We start from the raw sequence: 16,788 nt of genomic DNA, 5'->3' as shown, positions 1-16,788 counted from the left end.
TGGTTTCATCTGACCATATGACATTCTCCCAATCCTCTTCTGGATCATCCAAATGCTCTCTAGCAAACTTCAGATGGGCCTGGACATGTACTGGCTTAAGCAGCGGGACACGTCTGGCACTGCAGGATTTGAGTCCCTGGCGGCATAGTGTGTTACTGATGGTAGCCTTTGTTACTTTGGTCCCAGCTCTCTGCGGGTCATTCACTAGGTCCCCCCGTGTGGTTCTGGGATTTTTGCTCACCGTTCTTGTGATCATTTTGACCCCACGGGGTGAGATCTTGCGTGGAGCCCCAGATCGAGGGAGATTATCAGTGGTCTTGTATGTCTTCCATTTTCTAATAATTGCTCCCACAGTTGATTTCTTCACACCAAGCTGCTTACCTATTGCAGATTCAGGCTTCCCAACCTGGTGCAGGTCTACAATTTTGTTTCTGGTGTCCTTTGACAGCTCTTTGGTCTTGGCCATAGTGGAGTTTGGAGTGTGACTGTTTGAGGTTGTGGACAGGTGTCTTTTATACTGATAACGAGTTCAAACAGGTGCCATTAATACAGGTAACGAGTGGAGGACAGAGGAGCCTCTTCAAGAAGAAGTTACAGGTCTGTGAGAGCCAGAAATCTTGCTTGTTTGTAGGTGACCAAATACTTATTTTACCGAGGAATTTACCAATTACTACAATGTGATTTCCTGGATTCTTTCCCCCCATTCTGTCTCTCATAGTTGAAGTGTACCTATGATGAAAATTACAGGCCTCTCTCATCTTTTTAAGTGGGAGAACTTGCACAATTGGTGGCTGACTAAATACTTTTTTGCCCCACTGTAACTAGCTGGCAATATAACTAAGATATGATAGTCTACGACAAACAATGCAGCTGTAACTTACAGTTTGAGACAAATAAAAGTTTAGCTAAACACACATGCTTGAACACGTAAAGAGATAATAGGAATGTGTAGCTGCCCAAATTGCACTCCAGAAAAGCGATCACTGAAGCTCTTTATACTATTGGCTATTATGCAAACAAAGAATACATATCTAGTTACAAAACAATACCAGTTTGTTACCAGTAGCAACAAGCATATTAACTATTAATAGCTTGCTGAATTTACAAATATCCACCTGAGGCACAATGCTTGTGCAACTATCCTTGCTACCGTTAGCGAACTGGTATCGTTTTACAACTAGACATGTAGTCCCCGAATAAGATGCCCACGCCATTGGCTGTGGCAATTAGAACCAATTTTCAACCAATGAGCTTGTATTATTGTCCAGCTGCATGATGGCCGGTCAACTGTATATTTTGAAACCCAAATTTAAGGACTGTAAAACACAGGCAGAGGGTGAGTCAACATGTCAGTGAGCCTTTTTCAACGATAGGAAGGGAATGGTCTTGTAACATGTTTTAACACAAAAATCTTACCTATTGTACCTTTAACTCATTGTGAGTACTGTAGATGTTTCATTAAAGAACAAACAACATTCTCTTTTCCTCTCTTTCCTGACATGATCCATTCTCTCCAAAAGCACTTTTCTCGTAATTAAATTCTGCAGTGTGAAGGACTGTATTTGTGCCATTTATAGGGGAAAGTCCATTTCCTCTTTGGTCTCTTCGCCCTCTCATCTCCAGTTACGCATAAATGCAATTTGAAGGGTGTGACCTCATTAGCCTCATCTGTCCATTTATTGCCTCCAACTATCATCTCTCTATCTTCTGCCTCCCTCTCTCTGTCTGTGTCTGCCCAAATTCTGACAAACTGAATACTCACCTCTTCAGATTGCACCATGGCTTCCCTGACTCATTAAATAATCTTTTTTCTTTCTTTGAATACTGTTGTAGTTAGAGCTTTTTTTTCTTTTTTTTTGATACATTGTTTTTGTTTAGTGACATTTTCTTTATTTAAAATACCAATTTTAACAATTTGTAAGGAATTGGTTAGCTTAACATGATATTTATCTGATTATTAATGGGCATTGAATTGTATTCCTGAGAGTATCACTGATGTTCTCCTCTGGATAAGAGCATCTGCTAAATTGCTGTAATGTAATGTTGAGAATAACACTTATGTACTCCACTTCTGTACATTGCTCTGTGCATGTCTGCTAAATAGTTGCAATGTGCAGTACTGTTGATCTACCTTTTTCTTCCTGAGTTCTCACCTGGTCTGGGTGTCTATGTGTCACATGGGGGGATTCTTGGTCTTTGTTTGCATGCTGTCCTGTTTAATGACTATTTAATTGACTGCTGTCGAAAGAAGTGCAGCACGCCAGAGACCTTGTGGTGCATATCATTAGCGGCAGTGCTGTGGAGTGGACAGAGCAAAGCTGTCCTCATCCATGATTTGTATCTCATTCATGGGTAAAATGCTGGTATTACGCTCTGTGTGACATCACAGTTCCAAAAGAGGATGAGGTGGCAGGATGTGGTGAGGACCACAGAGACCAGGCCTCCACCTATCCCACAAGGTCTGCACTAGTCCACACTAAGGCACATACATGCAGGGGTCCAGAGGGAGAGTAAGTTGGGCTGAAATCCTGTTCTGACCTTTGGTGCACCTTCATTGAGTAGTTACGGGTTCCTAAAGAAGCTGTGTGTCTAGTGTGTGTGTGTATGTATGTATGTCTGCTAATTACAGGTACACCAGCAAACTGGTTAGATAGCTTTTGCTGAGTGCACAAGTATGAACCATTGGTGATATAAGAATTACAATATTAAATACAAAAAGAAATGCCAAATTCATTAAATAATTGGGTACATTATAAATAAGAGGTGTGATAGGTGTAGATTAAACAAGGGAAGGGACCAGGTCCCCTATGTGGCCCCCTAGTTTAGTGACTTGTTAAGATGCATGACAATCAAGTAGCCTCTGTACTTCCCCCTGATGGTAGAATGAGCTTTCTATAGTGATCAGTACAGCAGAGATGCTGGGCATCTTCCCATTCACACTGAACAGCCACCTCTTTACCTCCCACTCCGACACCACTGCCCTCCCCAGGTCCCCACCCTCATCACCCCAATCCCCACACCTACACCCGTTTCCTGCTGGCTTTGATAAGCTTCTTTGCATGGTTCCTGGCTATGAATGATCTCACTGTGTATTCCTGATATGTCCCCGTTTGTGAGTTGCTCTGGATGAGTGTCTGCTGGGTGACAGCATCTTGTACTGTCATGTCATGTAATATGTAATGCAGTGTAAGTGATGAACTCCTGTTGTTCTGTCCAACTGTTTTCCCCTCCCTCCCCCAGCCCTACAGCCCCATGGGATACAATATATGTACAAGAGGAAATCATCCCGATTAGGAGAGACCAACAGAAAGAGATAGAAAACTCCAGGGAAAAGGAGGAGGAAATTGCAATATTCATGAGCGAGAGAGAGAGAAAGATTGATAGAGTGGGAATTGTGGTGAGAAGGAAAGAGCAAGAAAGTGAGGGGAGGGACTAGTAATAGAGAGGGAGTGTCAGAGAGTGGGAAGGAGAGACAAAATACGTCAACAGACAGGTGAAAAGACAAAAGGGTTGACCAACAACCCTTTCAAAACTCGACCTCTACAGAGGAGCAGGGTGCTACAGACGCGACGCAAAGACACACAGAACAAAGATTTCACAAGAGAGACAGGCAACAATTCTCTCTGAGAATTACAGAGCTCTTCTGAAGATGATTGGCTGTGTTCGAGATTTCTTCACTTACGAAACCACCAAGTCTGTGGTAGTGAAGAGCTCAACGATTGGCATCTTCAACCGTGTTGTTCAGCTGCTCATCATAGCCTACTTTGTGGGGTCAGTACCAGCTGTGTGTGTGTGTGAGTGTGTGAGAGAGAACATGCAAGGTGGTATGAGAGAGAATTCATGTGTGCTTGAGTGTTTGTGTGTGCCTGGGCATGTACCTGTATATCCACAAGCGTGTGTGTATGCATGAGCATGCAAGATTGTGTGTATGTGTATTTGTGTGGCAGAGCATATAATTGTATATTCATAAGTGTGTGTAGGAGTGCACATGTGCATTTCTGCATACTTGTGTGCATATTTGTATGTATGAACTTGAGTGTATGTGTGAGTGTATACGTGGGCATGCATGTTTGTGTAAGTGTAGATGAGTATGAGTACCTGTTTCTGAGAGCATGAATTTGTGTGTCCCTGCATACATGTATCGTCTTCGACTTTATCCACAATCCAGCTATATGTAAAATGAAGGTGTGGGGTACAGGTTGTTAGCAATATGTGTAAAATGAATGTGTGTGGTGCAGGTTATTTGTGCTGTATATAATATAAGTATTTAAGATAAATGTGTCTAAGATAAACATTTTGTTTGCACTTAAAATAAGTGTGTGATACTAGTTGTTAGCATTGTGTTATGTACAGCCAACACCCAATGCTAACAACTCTTTTATATGAAATAAATGTGTCTGGTCCAGATTGTTCATTCAATATATAAAATATATCAGATTTGGAATTATTTGAAACCAGACATTTTCCATCAAGGAGTATTAACACAGAACTTTGAAACATGGTACAGCCCTCTATATAGTTTGTATTCAGTTTGTGCTGCACAATAATTTGTTCTTATTTATACCCAATTATTTTCATAGCATTACCATGGCAGCATATTAATATGTAGAAAAATCCAGCAGACAGATCAGATTAATTGGACCAGTGCAATATATTACATATTCAAACCAAAAACTATGTTTAAAGTGAGAGAGAATGTCATAATGATTGGCAAAAGCCAATGCCTGTAATCAGTAAATATAGTGTGTTATTATACACCAATCAGACACAACATTAAACCCACCAGCTTAAACCAGTTTTATCACGATTAAAAATGCTCTAAATTGTATAAACTATAAACACTTAATATTTCATTATATGATATGTGTACTTATATAAACAGATAATCGTATGTAAATTGCATTGAAATTTTTAAAAGGAAATGGAAATGGAGCTCTTGGGCTTGGGGGTGCATTGTTTTGTTACTTAAATATCTTGGTACGTACTGGTGTTCATGATCATGTCTTAACAGGTCCTCCAGGACATGTATAATTATTTAAAAATAAAGACCACCCTCTAAAAACAAAAAAGGCAGACTTCTTTTCATTGTGATCGAGGGTCTGTTGTTTTTTCATTTACTTATGGTTAAGGTTAGGATTTGGGGAGGGAAATCTGATTCTAGATCCTATGGGGCAAATAGCTGTCCATATAATTAATGTAGCGGCGGGCAGTGAAAGAAAATGAACAGAGAAGATGTCATGCCTCATGCCAGGATGTGTTAGCTGTTAATATCTGTAGGAAACATTACATTAAGGGAATGTTGTTTTGTAACAGACTACTGCTGTTGTTAGTTTAATGTATATGCTTCACAGGACTTAATAACATAGCTAGCTAGCTAAAGTTGCTATCATAGCTAAAATTATCCTATTTACATAGCTAGCTAGCTAGCTAGCTAAGGTGATTAGCTAGTAATGCTAATGTTATTTCACCACTAGCTAGCTAAGCATAGCTAGCTAGCTCTAGCTAGCTAAGCATAGAGCTAGCTAGCTAGATAAGCATAGAGCTAGCTAGCTAACCAGACAAGACACACCGATAAACATTTGATGGCTGGTGTAAAGTATGAGTATGTAAAGACGTGTGTATGTGTGGTTACACACACACACACACACACGCACACACACACATACAATAAGGTCCAAATCTATTTCGATGCTGAAACATTTTTTGTTGTCGTTTTGGCTGTGTACTCCAGCAGTTTTCAAATGGCACAATGACTGTGTTTAAGGTGCAGACGGTTAGCTTTAATGTGAGGGTATTTTCCTCCATATCATTTAGAAATTACAACACATTTTGTACATTGTCCCCCCATTTTAGGGTACTGAAAGTATTTGGACAAATTAACATTATGTATCAGACAGTTGTCATGTTATTATTATTATTATTATTATTATTATTATTATTATTATTATTATTATTATTATAGCTATGTTATTAAGTCCTGTGAAGCATATACATTAAACCAACAACAGCAGTAGTCTGTTGTCATGTTTTATGCTTATCCTTTGCATGCAATGACTGTCTGAAGTCTGCAACCCATATTTGTCTGAAGTCTGCGACCCATAGAAATCAACAGATGCTTGGCATCCTCCCTGGTGATGCTCTGCCAGGCCTGTACTACAGTCATTGTAAGTTCTGATAAGATTACCCTCAAATTAAAGTTGACAGTCTGCACTGGAGTATAGAGCGAAAACAAACAAGCAAAAACAAAATAAAAAGCATAAGAAGCATGTTACTGTATTACACACATAATGCTGTAGTACACACACTATATTTACTGGTTACATACATCTTCATATCAGTGGTCACAATAATGTAGAATTCGGCATTATATATGCAGGGGGAAAAATGCAGATTAAATTTCCTCTTGCATTCTAAAAATGCAGACTGTTGCCTATTTAGCTTACTAGTTCATTTTAAAAATAGTTAACCAGCCATCGCAATGCTTCTGGACAATTACCATTACTTCAAACATTTCATTTTTTAAACTCGGTCCAGAAAAGGCAGAGGAGGTTCAAGGCTTGTTGACTACTTCATTTAAGCTCTCATTGCTGTGACATTCACATGTAAGGGCCATTTTGTATTTGATAAATAACAGTCATAACCCTCTGTGGTCTGAGGGCAAAATGAGAACTGTGCCATGCTCTGACATTAGTATCATTTTAATCAACTTTATATACAGTGATTCCAAAGTGTTTCATATCTTTGTTTTCAGCAAACTCTACAATAATCACACAAATTGTAAGTCAAAGTCATTTTGAACACTGTAAAAGCATGCAATAACCAATTATAACGACATTTTTGGAAACTGAAATTTGTTCATCTAGGTCTTGGGTATCAAAAGATGAGAAAATATTGTCACAAATCCAATTACAAATATAAAATAAATTAAATTAAATTATTTAATTAAAATAAATTAATATTCTCTTGTGACAGTCTCCTCACCCTCATATCTCCACAACTCTCTGGTGCCCCCCTGGGGAAGCCTGCCTCACACAAACTCTGCCATAGTGTAAAGAATTAACAGAATCTAATTAGAATCAAGAAATTGAATACAATTAAAGTTGTGGAGTTTCATCTCTTTTCTCATTGTTCCTTCTGTCAGGTGGGTCTTTCTGCATGAGAAGGCCTATCAGGTGCGAGACACGTCTATCGAGTCCACGGTCATCACCAAGGTGAAGGGCCTAGGTCTCCATAACAACAGAATCATGGATGTAGCAGATTATGTCACCCCTCCTCAGGTCAGCAATGCAACAGGAACTGCAATATTAACACTACACTAGAGAGCGCCACATTAACACTGCAGTACTAGCATTGTAATTTTAACACTGCACTGGAGAAAACCACATTAACACTAGTATTAACTGCACTAGATAACACATTAACAGTGCAGTATTAGCACTGCAATTTTACTACTATTACCATCACAGACAATTAACTTTACACATTGCACAGAAGAAAACCATATTATCACCTCACCTCAATATCAGCCCAATATTAACACTGTGCAATGACACATGAGGACCACAAAATAATCTGCAGTAGTGGTTTCCCAGTTGACAAATTTCTATTATTCCATGACAGTATTACTAACAAGTCAGTGTTACTGAAGAATTTGTCCCCGGTATGTGCTTTTGCCAGGGTGCCTCTATGTTCTGCATAATCACCAAACTCATCAACACGGAAGAACAGATTCAGAGCAGCTGTGCGGAGGTGAGACACCTCAGCCAAGATTTAATATTTATAATTTTACTCCTGCCCCTCCAATATTGTCAAATTAGTGTGTGCATGTTCATGCTCACCATAGTACTGTGAATTAGTAAACACATAGATGTGCTACATGTCAACCCTGCTGTCAATCAGTTAAGCTCACATAGGTGGTTGTGATGGAGGAGAATGCTTCATGTGCAGCTTATGCAGGCAGACTGTTATGTGCCTGATTTGCAAGAGGGGCTTGCTGGTGGGCTAGAGGGGGGTGCTGTTGCACTAGACAGGGATGCTGGTGCACAAGAGGGGGGTGCTGGTGTACTGGAAGGGGTTGCTAAGACACAGAAACTCCTGCAGACTGAATGGTGCTGACCGAAATGGTGCCAGAATACGAGATCCATCCACACACTAGCGAACGTTGCATTTCCATGTGTGAGTTTCTCCTGTTGTTGTTCATTGTTTATTTTCTTTTCTTTAGTGGTCCTTCCAACATCCTGTATTGTGTAACTGACTCTACAAATGGAACTGTAACACACTACTTTTCTGGAGGTCTGGCAGCAGCAGCTTCTAACCCCTGTTTTATCCCCAATGTCGCTGCACAGAGTGAGGTGAAAAAAGCCAGATGTGCTAACAACAGTGACTGCAGGGAAGGTGAAACTGCACCTAACGGTGAGTCCTGGGGCCTTATGCATAAATTGCTTGTACGACCAGTTTTGGCTGAAATTCGTGCCTGTGCCGAAATCCAATGTGATGTATATATGTGAAATTATCGTGAAAATGTCCGTACCTTTACACTCCAGACCTCTATTCCTTGGGGCTGTTCAGCTGTATTGCAGGCATGAGATATTATAGTACACCTGTCAACAGCCATGATATCTGTAGAGAATAAATGTGTAGCTTAGAATTGGGCTGTGTAAATATAATCAGTTTGGTTGTTTAAATGCGACAGCAATATGTGAATTATACAGACAAAATTCCAACCAAAAAAAGAGAGATCTAAAATCAAGGTGGTTTAGTCTCAAAGCGAATGAAGCACCTTATTCAGCCTGTTAACTCCACTACTTTTGTTAACCCTTGTTATAGGTGCATAAAATAGAGAAAACAGTTTACCGTACCGTACTAGAATAAAACAATCTGCAACTTGCTTTACAGTTAAGAAATATTTAAATATCGACTCATTATAGACATAACTATAGAAACTTATATATGAGCTATTCACATTCAAAGCTGCGCTATAGCACTATTAGAAGACGAGCGATACACCCTCCGTGTGTTTGTCCATGCCAATGCCAAGATCTCTCCACAGATTTTCAATAATATTCAAGTCTGGAGACTGTGGTGGCCATTCCAAAACCTTCATCCGTCTTTTTTGCAGTGATGTGAGGTTTCTTCTGAGCATTTCTCACCAGATCTCAGGCCATTCTATCTAAAATCAGACCTTGCCTTGGCTTCAGCTGTTCTATTTGTCTTCTATTTTCTAATAATGTTTCTGACAGTGGAAATCAGTAGTTGGAAACATTAAAATAGTTTTTGTAGCCTTCTCCTTCTTGGTGGAAATTAACCATCTTCATTCGGAAATCCTTGGACAACTGGACAACTGGTTCTTAACACCAGAAAGAACAGCCACTGCAGTTGGATGGATACTTTAGAAGGCATGGTCATTATACTCACCTGAATCATTGAAGCCCTAACATAGTAAATCTTCTGAGTCTGGGCCTTAGTAATCATCTTTTTAAAAAGTAAGAAAGAATACTCCAAAAGGGTTCCCAAACTTTTGCACAGGGCCCTTCTCCTTTTTTATATTAATTATAAACCGTAAAAAATTCTACATAATCAGATCGATTAATCAGATGCTCTGAATTGCATCAGGTCAGCGAATGTTGCTTATTACTGTGCAGATGTTGCTTATTGTGCTGTGTGTCCGCATCAATAAAATTTAGTTGTGTGCTGCATCTTTCAGTGTTCAGATTTCCATCGCCCAAAGCACAGTATGCATATATATGAAGTATTGCTTTTACGAAACAGTGGTAACTTTATGTTACACATTCGTCACCAATGAACAGCGACTGCAGCAAACAAATATATGTAAATATATGTAATGTGTAAAAAAAATAAAAAAATAAAGCAGGCCAATTCTCCAATCACGGATAATGAATCCATTTACTCGTACAACATTCATATTTGGGAAAAAAGTAAATACTTCTTACAAATATTTGTATGAAACAAATACTCGGCTCACCCCTAGTCCATACTCGTACTCGTAATTTCAGTCTTGGTACTAATAATAGTCTACAAGAGTTTTTTTTTAATCACAAATCAGAGAGCTGTGTACTGTGTGTGTGCATGTGTGTGTGTCTGTATGTGTGACTGTATGCAAGGCTCAAGCTGAGGTCGGCTAACAATCAGTGGTGGCTGGTGGCCATTTACCTGTGTGGGGCGCCATACACAATCATACAATCTACAACTCTGGCCAACAAACATAGATGTAAATAAGCAGACAAACAAAGAATGGCAAACCATTGCAAATTGTTCTTACAAAGACAAGCCACATCCATGGTCTGGGTAAATAAAGCTATTTGCACTTAGAAATTGTGAACTGGCATCTGATATAACTGAATGGTTTTGTGAAGTACATTAATGTTACATATTATATTATATAACTATTAGCCAGCTCTCTTAATGTGTTGCTAGTTTGCGAATGTTATGTGACGTCCTGAAATGGTTGTTTGTAAACAAACAACTCTCAATTAGCTATAATGGTAAATGGTAAATGGCTGGCATTTACATAGCGCCTTTATCCAAAGCGCTGTACAATTAATGCTTCTGATTCACCCATTCATACACACACTCACACCCCAACGGCAATTGGCTGCCATGCAAGGCACCGACCAGCTCATCAGGAGCAATTGGGGGTTAGTTGTCTTGCTCAGGGACACTTCGACACAGCCCAGGCGGGGGATCGAACCGGCAACCCTCCGACTGCCAGACAACTACTCTTACCGCCTGAGCCAATGTCACCCCTAATCTTTCCCTATATTGGCTGTCACCAGCACAAAATGGAGAAGTTGGCTAAATTGTGTAATGTGTGTCCCAAGACAATTTCACCGTTTAAAAACTTTTCCGAAACTGTGAATAGGCAGTTACCAATGTAAAAACACGCCCCTCCAACTGAACACCCATGTTACGATTCGTCACTATTGTACAGCTACTGCAATGTAAAAAATTTATAAAGCAGGCCAATTCTCCGATCATGAATAATGATCCAATTATACCTACAACACTCGTGCTTGGAAAAAAGTGAATAATTGCCACAGGTACTCGACTAAAACGAGTACATGAATCATCCCTACAGATTACATATTATTAGTGATTTTTTTGACAATATCAATTACAGTGAGAAGGTCATAACAAAAAAGTGTCTAAAAGAGTTGCGGAGAAAAGATCTCAGTGAAGCTTGGAGCTACAGTGATCTTTTACAAGGAGGCTATGGGATGTGTGAAAAACACTGAGGATCACTACATCAATATCAAAATGTTAAGTGAATCATGATACAGCTATAAACAGTCTCCCCAGCAAGTCTTAACTGAAAATGTCAACTCCCATAGGATTCTAGAAAAAGATTAATTAAAGATGCCCTGCCAACAATCTTCCCAGGACAATCCAGTGCCTTTCAGACAGAGTTGAAATGTATGGATAGAAATGGTAGGTTATTGTTCCGACCTAATTGAACAGAAATTTAACTTCATGAAATGAAGGCTCATGTGGCTGCAGTTGCGTCACCGTTTCATCATGTGACGAGGCCTCAATGCACTGCAGCTTCAGTCAGTCTAGTCAGAGAGGAAGAGAACAATATTTGGTCTAGACTCCAAATCACAGAGCTACAGAAGCTTGCATGCAATTGGATTGGGGCTAACTAGCTTACATGCTACCTCTCCGCTAACAGTTATAACGTTCCATAGCTTCAATTGGTTCCCATAGCTAGCCATAATTGCCACTGTTATTGTGTGCATAATGTATTCAAATGCTTTGGTGCGTTGTAATATTTCTGAGGACATATTTGACATCTTAAGTTAAATGTTTGAAATGACTATATACAATTTCTCGAGAAGCCCATCTACCCAAATAGTAAGGTAAACTAAACGGCTTAGTTTACCACTTACTTCAGTAAAGTGTTATTTTACTTCTCGCAACTTGTTCCTATAGTTTTGCGATGGCATTTAGGAAGTACCAAATCCTGACAAAGCCACGATCCCTGGGTCATTAAATAAAATTTCCCATTCAAAAAATCACTTAAAATCACTGTATTCCAAAAAGAAAAAAACAGGCATTTTACTGATATGGTTACCAAGCATAAACTGACAGCTGAAAAGTACTAATTTATCCTGCCTACAAATTGCATCCAATTTCCACGCTTTGAAATGACCTAATGACTACGTATCCCAGGACAATATGCCCGGCCCTATTTCCTCTGTATTGTACCTGTGACGTCATGTGCATCATGCTGCATCTCCAGAGCCAATCCGAGCATCGGGGACTGTGATTTCATGGCGGGTAGTGTAGTTTTTTTAACGCTTCATACAGGTACCGCAACAGAGTACATTCCACAGACTGTATCAACTAAATATCTTAAGTGATACAGAGCCACCTCCCTGAAAGAATGCCTGGACTTCTTTTTAAAAAATATATATATATATATATTTAATATTATGTGATTTAAAAAAAGTCTGGGAAAATTTGTGACCCAGGGGACGTGGGTTTGATATCAGACTTTGGTACTCCATATGGCTCCATATGACTTAACTGGGCTATTCTGTCAACAGCAGAGTCACATTCCTGGGCTGTAAAAATGTTTTCTACCATGGTCATTTTGTAAGCTTGTTCGTATCTAGTTGATAGCAGGGCAAGACTAGTGGAAAGCCCAAAACTGCAGTGTAGTGGAAAGCCCAAAACTGCAACTGTTAACATGACCGTCACATTTAATCAGTAAAAACCTTGGATTTGAGTTTTTCTACACGACATTTGGTACGATTGAAAACGATATGAAAATACGTGAACGCATGCTTTAAAAAAACAAACAAAAAAAAAACTATGAAAGGACCTACATTTTCTGTTAGCTACATCGAAAAGTCTTTGCTAAAGTCTCTCTTTGTAATACTGTCCACAAACGTATGCTATAACAAACACAAAATGTATTGAAAAACAACCCAACTAAATTTAGCCCACTTGTCCCATTCGGCAGGAGATCACACTCAACGAGCGAGCAAAGCTAGGTGCAACTAGGTGTGTCGCTAGGTGCAACTTACAAAGGCAGCCATTACAATCTGCAAAAGGGACAATGTGACCTTATTCACATGACATACATTACATTTTTAAATTTTTTGTCATTTAGCAGACGCTTTTAATCCAAAGCGACTTACAAGGGCATAGGTTCTTCCACAAGTTAAAGCATCACATCCATAGCTAGTAAAATACACATGAAGTGTTGTTCTAAACATATAGTCATCATAAGTGCAATTTTTTAATTTTCTTTTGGGGGGGGGGGGGTTAGACAAGAGGGATAGGGATATCAGAAAGGGGGGCGGGGGAAATCAAGAGGGAGGACTATGGCATAGTTTGAAAAGGTGTGTTTTTAATCTGGGTCGAAATAGGGGGAGGGATTCTGCTGTCCTGACAGTGGTAGGCAAGTCATTCCACCACTGAGGCACCAGAGCAGAAAACAGGTGTGAACGTGCAGCTCGACCGCCTGGTGCTCGTAGAGAGGGAACCATAAGGTGACCAGAGCTGGCAGACCGGATTGGTCTAGCTGGGGAGTAGGGAGTGATTAAAAATTGTATATAAGGTGGGTCAGTCCCCTTAGCAGCCTGAAATGCCAACACTAGGGCCTTGAATCAGATGTGTGCGGCAATAGGAAGCCAGTGGAGGCCAATGAGGAGCGGGGTGACATGAGCCGACCTGGGCTGGCTGGTGATCAGGCGGGCTGCAGCATTCTGGACCAGCTGGAGGGGCTTGATGGCACACGCTGGGAGACTGGCTAGGAGGGTGTTGCAGTAATCCAGGCGGGAAATGACGAGCGCCTGGACTAGGAGTTGGGTGGCTTTCTCTGTCAGGAGATGACGGATACGGCGTATATTGTAGAGAAAGAACCTGCAGGTTCTGGCAGTGGAGCCAGGGTGAGGCAGTTATCAAGAGTCACCCCAAGATTCTTTGCCGTACGGGAGGAGGAAACTACAAAGTCCTCAACAGTGAGTGAGAGGTCGATTGTCGGAGAGGACTTAGCAGGGATGTAGAGAAGCTCAGTTTTGGCAAGGTTAAGCATCAGGTGGTGGGAAGTCATCCACGCAGAGATATCAGCCAAGCAGGCAGAGATCTGTGTGGTGACCTGGGTATCGGGGGGGAAGGAAAGAAAGAGTTGGGTGTCATCGGCATAAGAGTGGTAAGAAAAGCCATGGGAAGAGATAACAGAACAAAGAGACATGGTGTTTAGCGAGAAGAGGAGAGGACCAAGAACTGAGCCCTGCGGGACTCCAGTTTGTAGGGGGTGAGGGTCAGAGACTGAGCCCCTCCAAGTCACCTGGTAGGAATAACCAGAGAGGTAGGAGGAAAACCAAGCAAGTGCAGACCCTGTGACACCTATCCCAGACAGCGATGAGAGCAGAATCTCATGGTTGACTGTATCGAAGGTGGCCGACAGGTCGAGGAAGATGAGGACAGAGGAGAGGGATTTGGCTTTAGCAGAGTGGAGTGCCTCAGTGACCACAAGCAGGACGGTCTCAATGGAGTGGCCACTCTTGAAGCCGGACTGGTTGGGATCGTGGAGATTGTTGTGAATTAGATAAGTGGACAGTTGGGAGCAGACCGCCCCTTCCAGAGTTTTGGATAGAAAGGGAACAAGAGAGACGGGCCGGTAGTTGTTCAGAGAAGAGGGGTCAAGAGTATGTTTTTTGAGCAAGGGAGTGACTCTGGCCCTCTTTAGGGAAGAGGGCATGGTGCCAGAAGAGAGGGAGGTATTGATTAGAGAGGAGAGAAAAGGGAGAATGTCATTAGAGATAGATTGTAGAAGGGGAGAGGGGATGGGGTCAAGAGGACAGGTGGTCGGGCGGTGGGGTGTAAGGAGTTTCAATGTGTCGGAGTCAGAGAGGGGAGAAAAGGGAGGTGGGGGGGGGCCAGAAGAGAGGAGAAGGTTGAAAACAGTTTGCGGGGATTAGAGGCAGCCGCGTTAATTTTCAAGTGAAAGAAGGAAGATTTAGCTAGAGAGACAGAGGAATGGAAAGATGATAGGAGGGCATGGAAGGAAGCTATATCACTGGGGAGACAGTACCTTTTCCATTTTCTCTCCGCTGCCCACAGTTTGGTTCGGACAGCTCGTAGAGCATCAGAAAGCCAAGGACTGGGGGGGAGGCCCAAGCTAATTTTGTGGTCAGGGGACACAGAGAGTCAAAGGAAGATGAGAGGGAGGACATGAGAGTTGTAGCAGCATCATCGGGAGACAGTCGAGAGAAAGACTCCACGGATGGTAGGGAGGAGAGGATTGTAGATGAGAGGGTGGAGGTAGACAGGTGGCGTAGGTTCCGCCGACAGGTGACAGTGGATGGTGGGAGAGATGGATGGGTGTTAGAGGAGAGTGGTAGAGAGATGTCACATTGGAAAAAGTGCCTTTTTGTGGCCTATGGGAGCTGCTTGATGGCACCAGAAGCAATACATGGAGGCAGCTATATTAGACATATTATGGATTTGGCACCAGGGTATGCACACTGGGCACCTAAATGGTAAGGATAAGTAAGTAAGTAAATGCATGACGTGAGCCACGGGTGTGCTCTGAGAATTGAGAAAGTGGAAGCTGTGTGTATAGCATTTGTAATGTGGCTGATACGTTTCTGTAAGTTAAATAAAACCATGAATATTCTTATAGAAGCAATTAGTGACACTTAACTGTAACATTACATTCGCTACATACTTACAGAAACGCTAATTTTAGCTGGTAAGCCAGCTAACATGACTGAATTACAGTCAGAAATTGTGGGTAGCTATAGCTAACTTAACTTGTTTGACAAGCTAGTTATCAAGCTGTATTTGTGGCTAGCCAGTTAGCTAGACATTTATGACTGGTTAACTTGTCTGAACAAACATTGTGTGGCACTCGACTCTAACATAAGTCATTATAGCTGATTAGCCACGTCTGACTGAAATCATACAGTCAATGAATGTCATGCGCTGTTAGTGCAAGTCATTATGCAATATCTTAGCTGGATAGCATTACATTACAGGCATTTAGCAGACACTCTTATCTGGAGTGACGTACAACGAAGTGCAAATCGAACACAGGGAGAAGTGCGATGAGGACCCTAGAGGAAAGTACAGTTCTGAGTCCTAGCGTGACCATATAGATGCAATTTGAACCCTTGAAGAATACATCAACTTACCAACTGGCATACCACAGTTGGCAGCTAGAATACCCTAGAGTGTGCATATGTGTATGTATGCATGCATGCGTGTATGCACACATACACACATACATATATATGCCTTTATAATGTATGGAAAGCACAAGGCTAATCCTGGTGGTGAGGTAGGGAAGGAAAGGTGCAGCCGGAAAAGATAAGTATTCAGTCTGCACTTGAACGTGGTCACAGGAATGTCATGCCACCACCACCAGAACAGACAGCAATCGTGACAGAGAAATGCAGATGCGGCAAGGGGGGTGACAGGCATCCTGAAGTAGCAGAACGGAGGGGTCTGGCTGGTGTATAAGTTCTGATAAGTGATTGAATATATGCAGGGCCTGATCCCTTAACTGCCTGGTATTTGAGCAGCAAAGTTTTAAATTTGATGCAAGTGATAACAGGCAGCCAGTGGAGATGTCTGAGCAGGGAGATGACATGTGAATGTCTGTAAATTGTAGGGGTCTTATGGCGGATACTGGAAGGGCAGCCAGCAGGAAATTACAGTAGTCCAGGTGGGACAGTGGGAAGATGAGCTCCGTCTTACCTGGGCTAAGCTTTAGATGGTGGTTGTCTATCCAGCTCTGGATGTCTCTCAGGCAGGCGG

General features: G+C 41.4%; 1 protein-coding gene across 2 annotated transcripts in view; it reads left to right on the top strand.

Annotated features, from left to right (window-relative positions):
- The first annotated feature begins 3,649 nt into the window (after positions 1-3,649).
- Positions 3,650-16,788, top strand: part of LOC133135541 (P2X purinoceptor 3-like) — a 50,492-nt gene continuing 37,353 nt past the window's right edge. The window contains exons 1-4 of one of the 2 annotated variants that reach the window (XM_061252618.1): positions 3,650-3,771; positions 7,142-7,277; positions 7,678-7,749; positions 8,346-8,394. In XM_061252618.1, the coding sequence (XP_061108602.1) occupies positions 3,650-3,771; positions 7,142-7,277; positions 7,678-7,749; positions 8,346-8,394 (379 nt within the window). Of the gene's footprint in view, positions 3,772-7,141; positions 7,278-7,677; positions 7,750-8,345; positions 8,413-16,788 lie in introns of both variants that reach the window. The other variant, XM_061252617.1, reaches the window with a different exon arrangement.

Source organism: Conger conger, chromosome 8 (genome assembly GCF_963514075.1).
Source record: "Conger conger chromosome 8, fConCon1.1, whole genome shotgun sequence".
Lineage (NCBI taxonomy): Eukaryota > Metazoa > Chordata > Actinopteri > Anguilliformes > Congridae > Conger > Conger conger.
The sequence above is the reverse complement of the archived record's forward strand: the minus strand, read 5'-3'. Positions and strand labels throughout refer to the sequence as shown.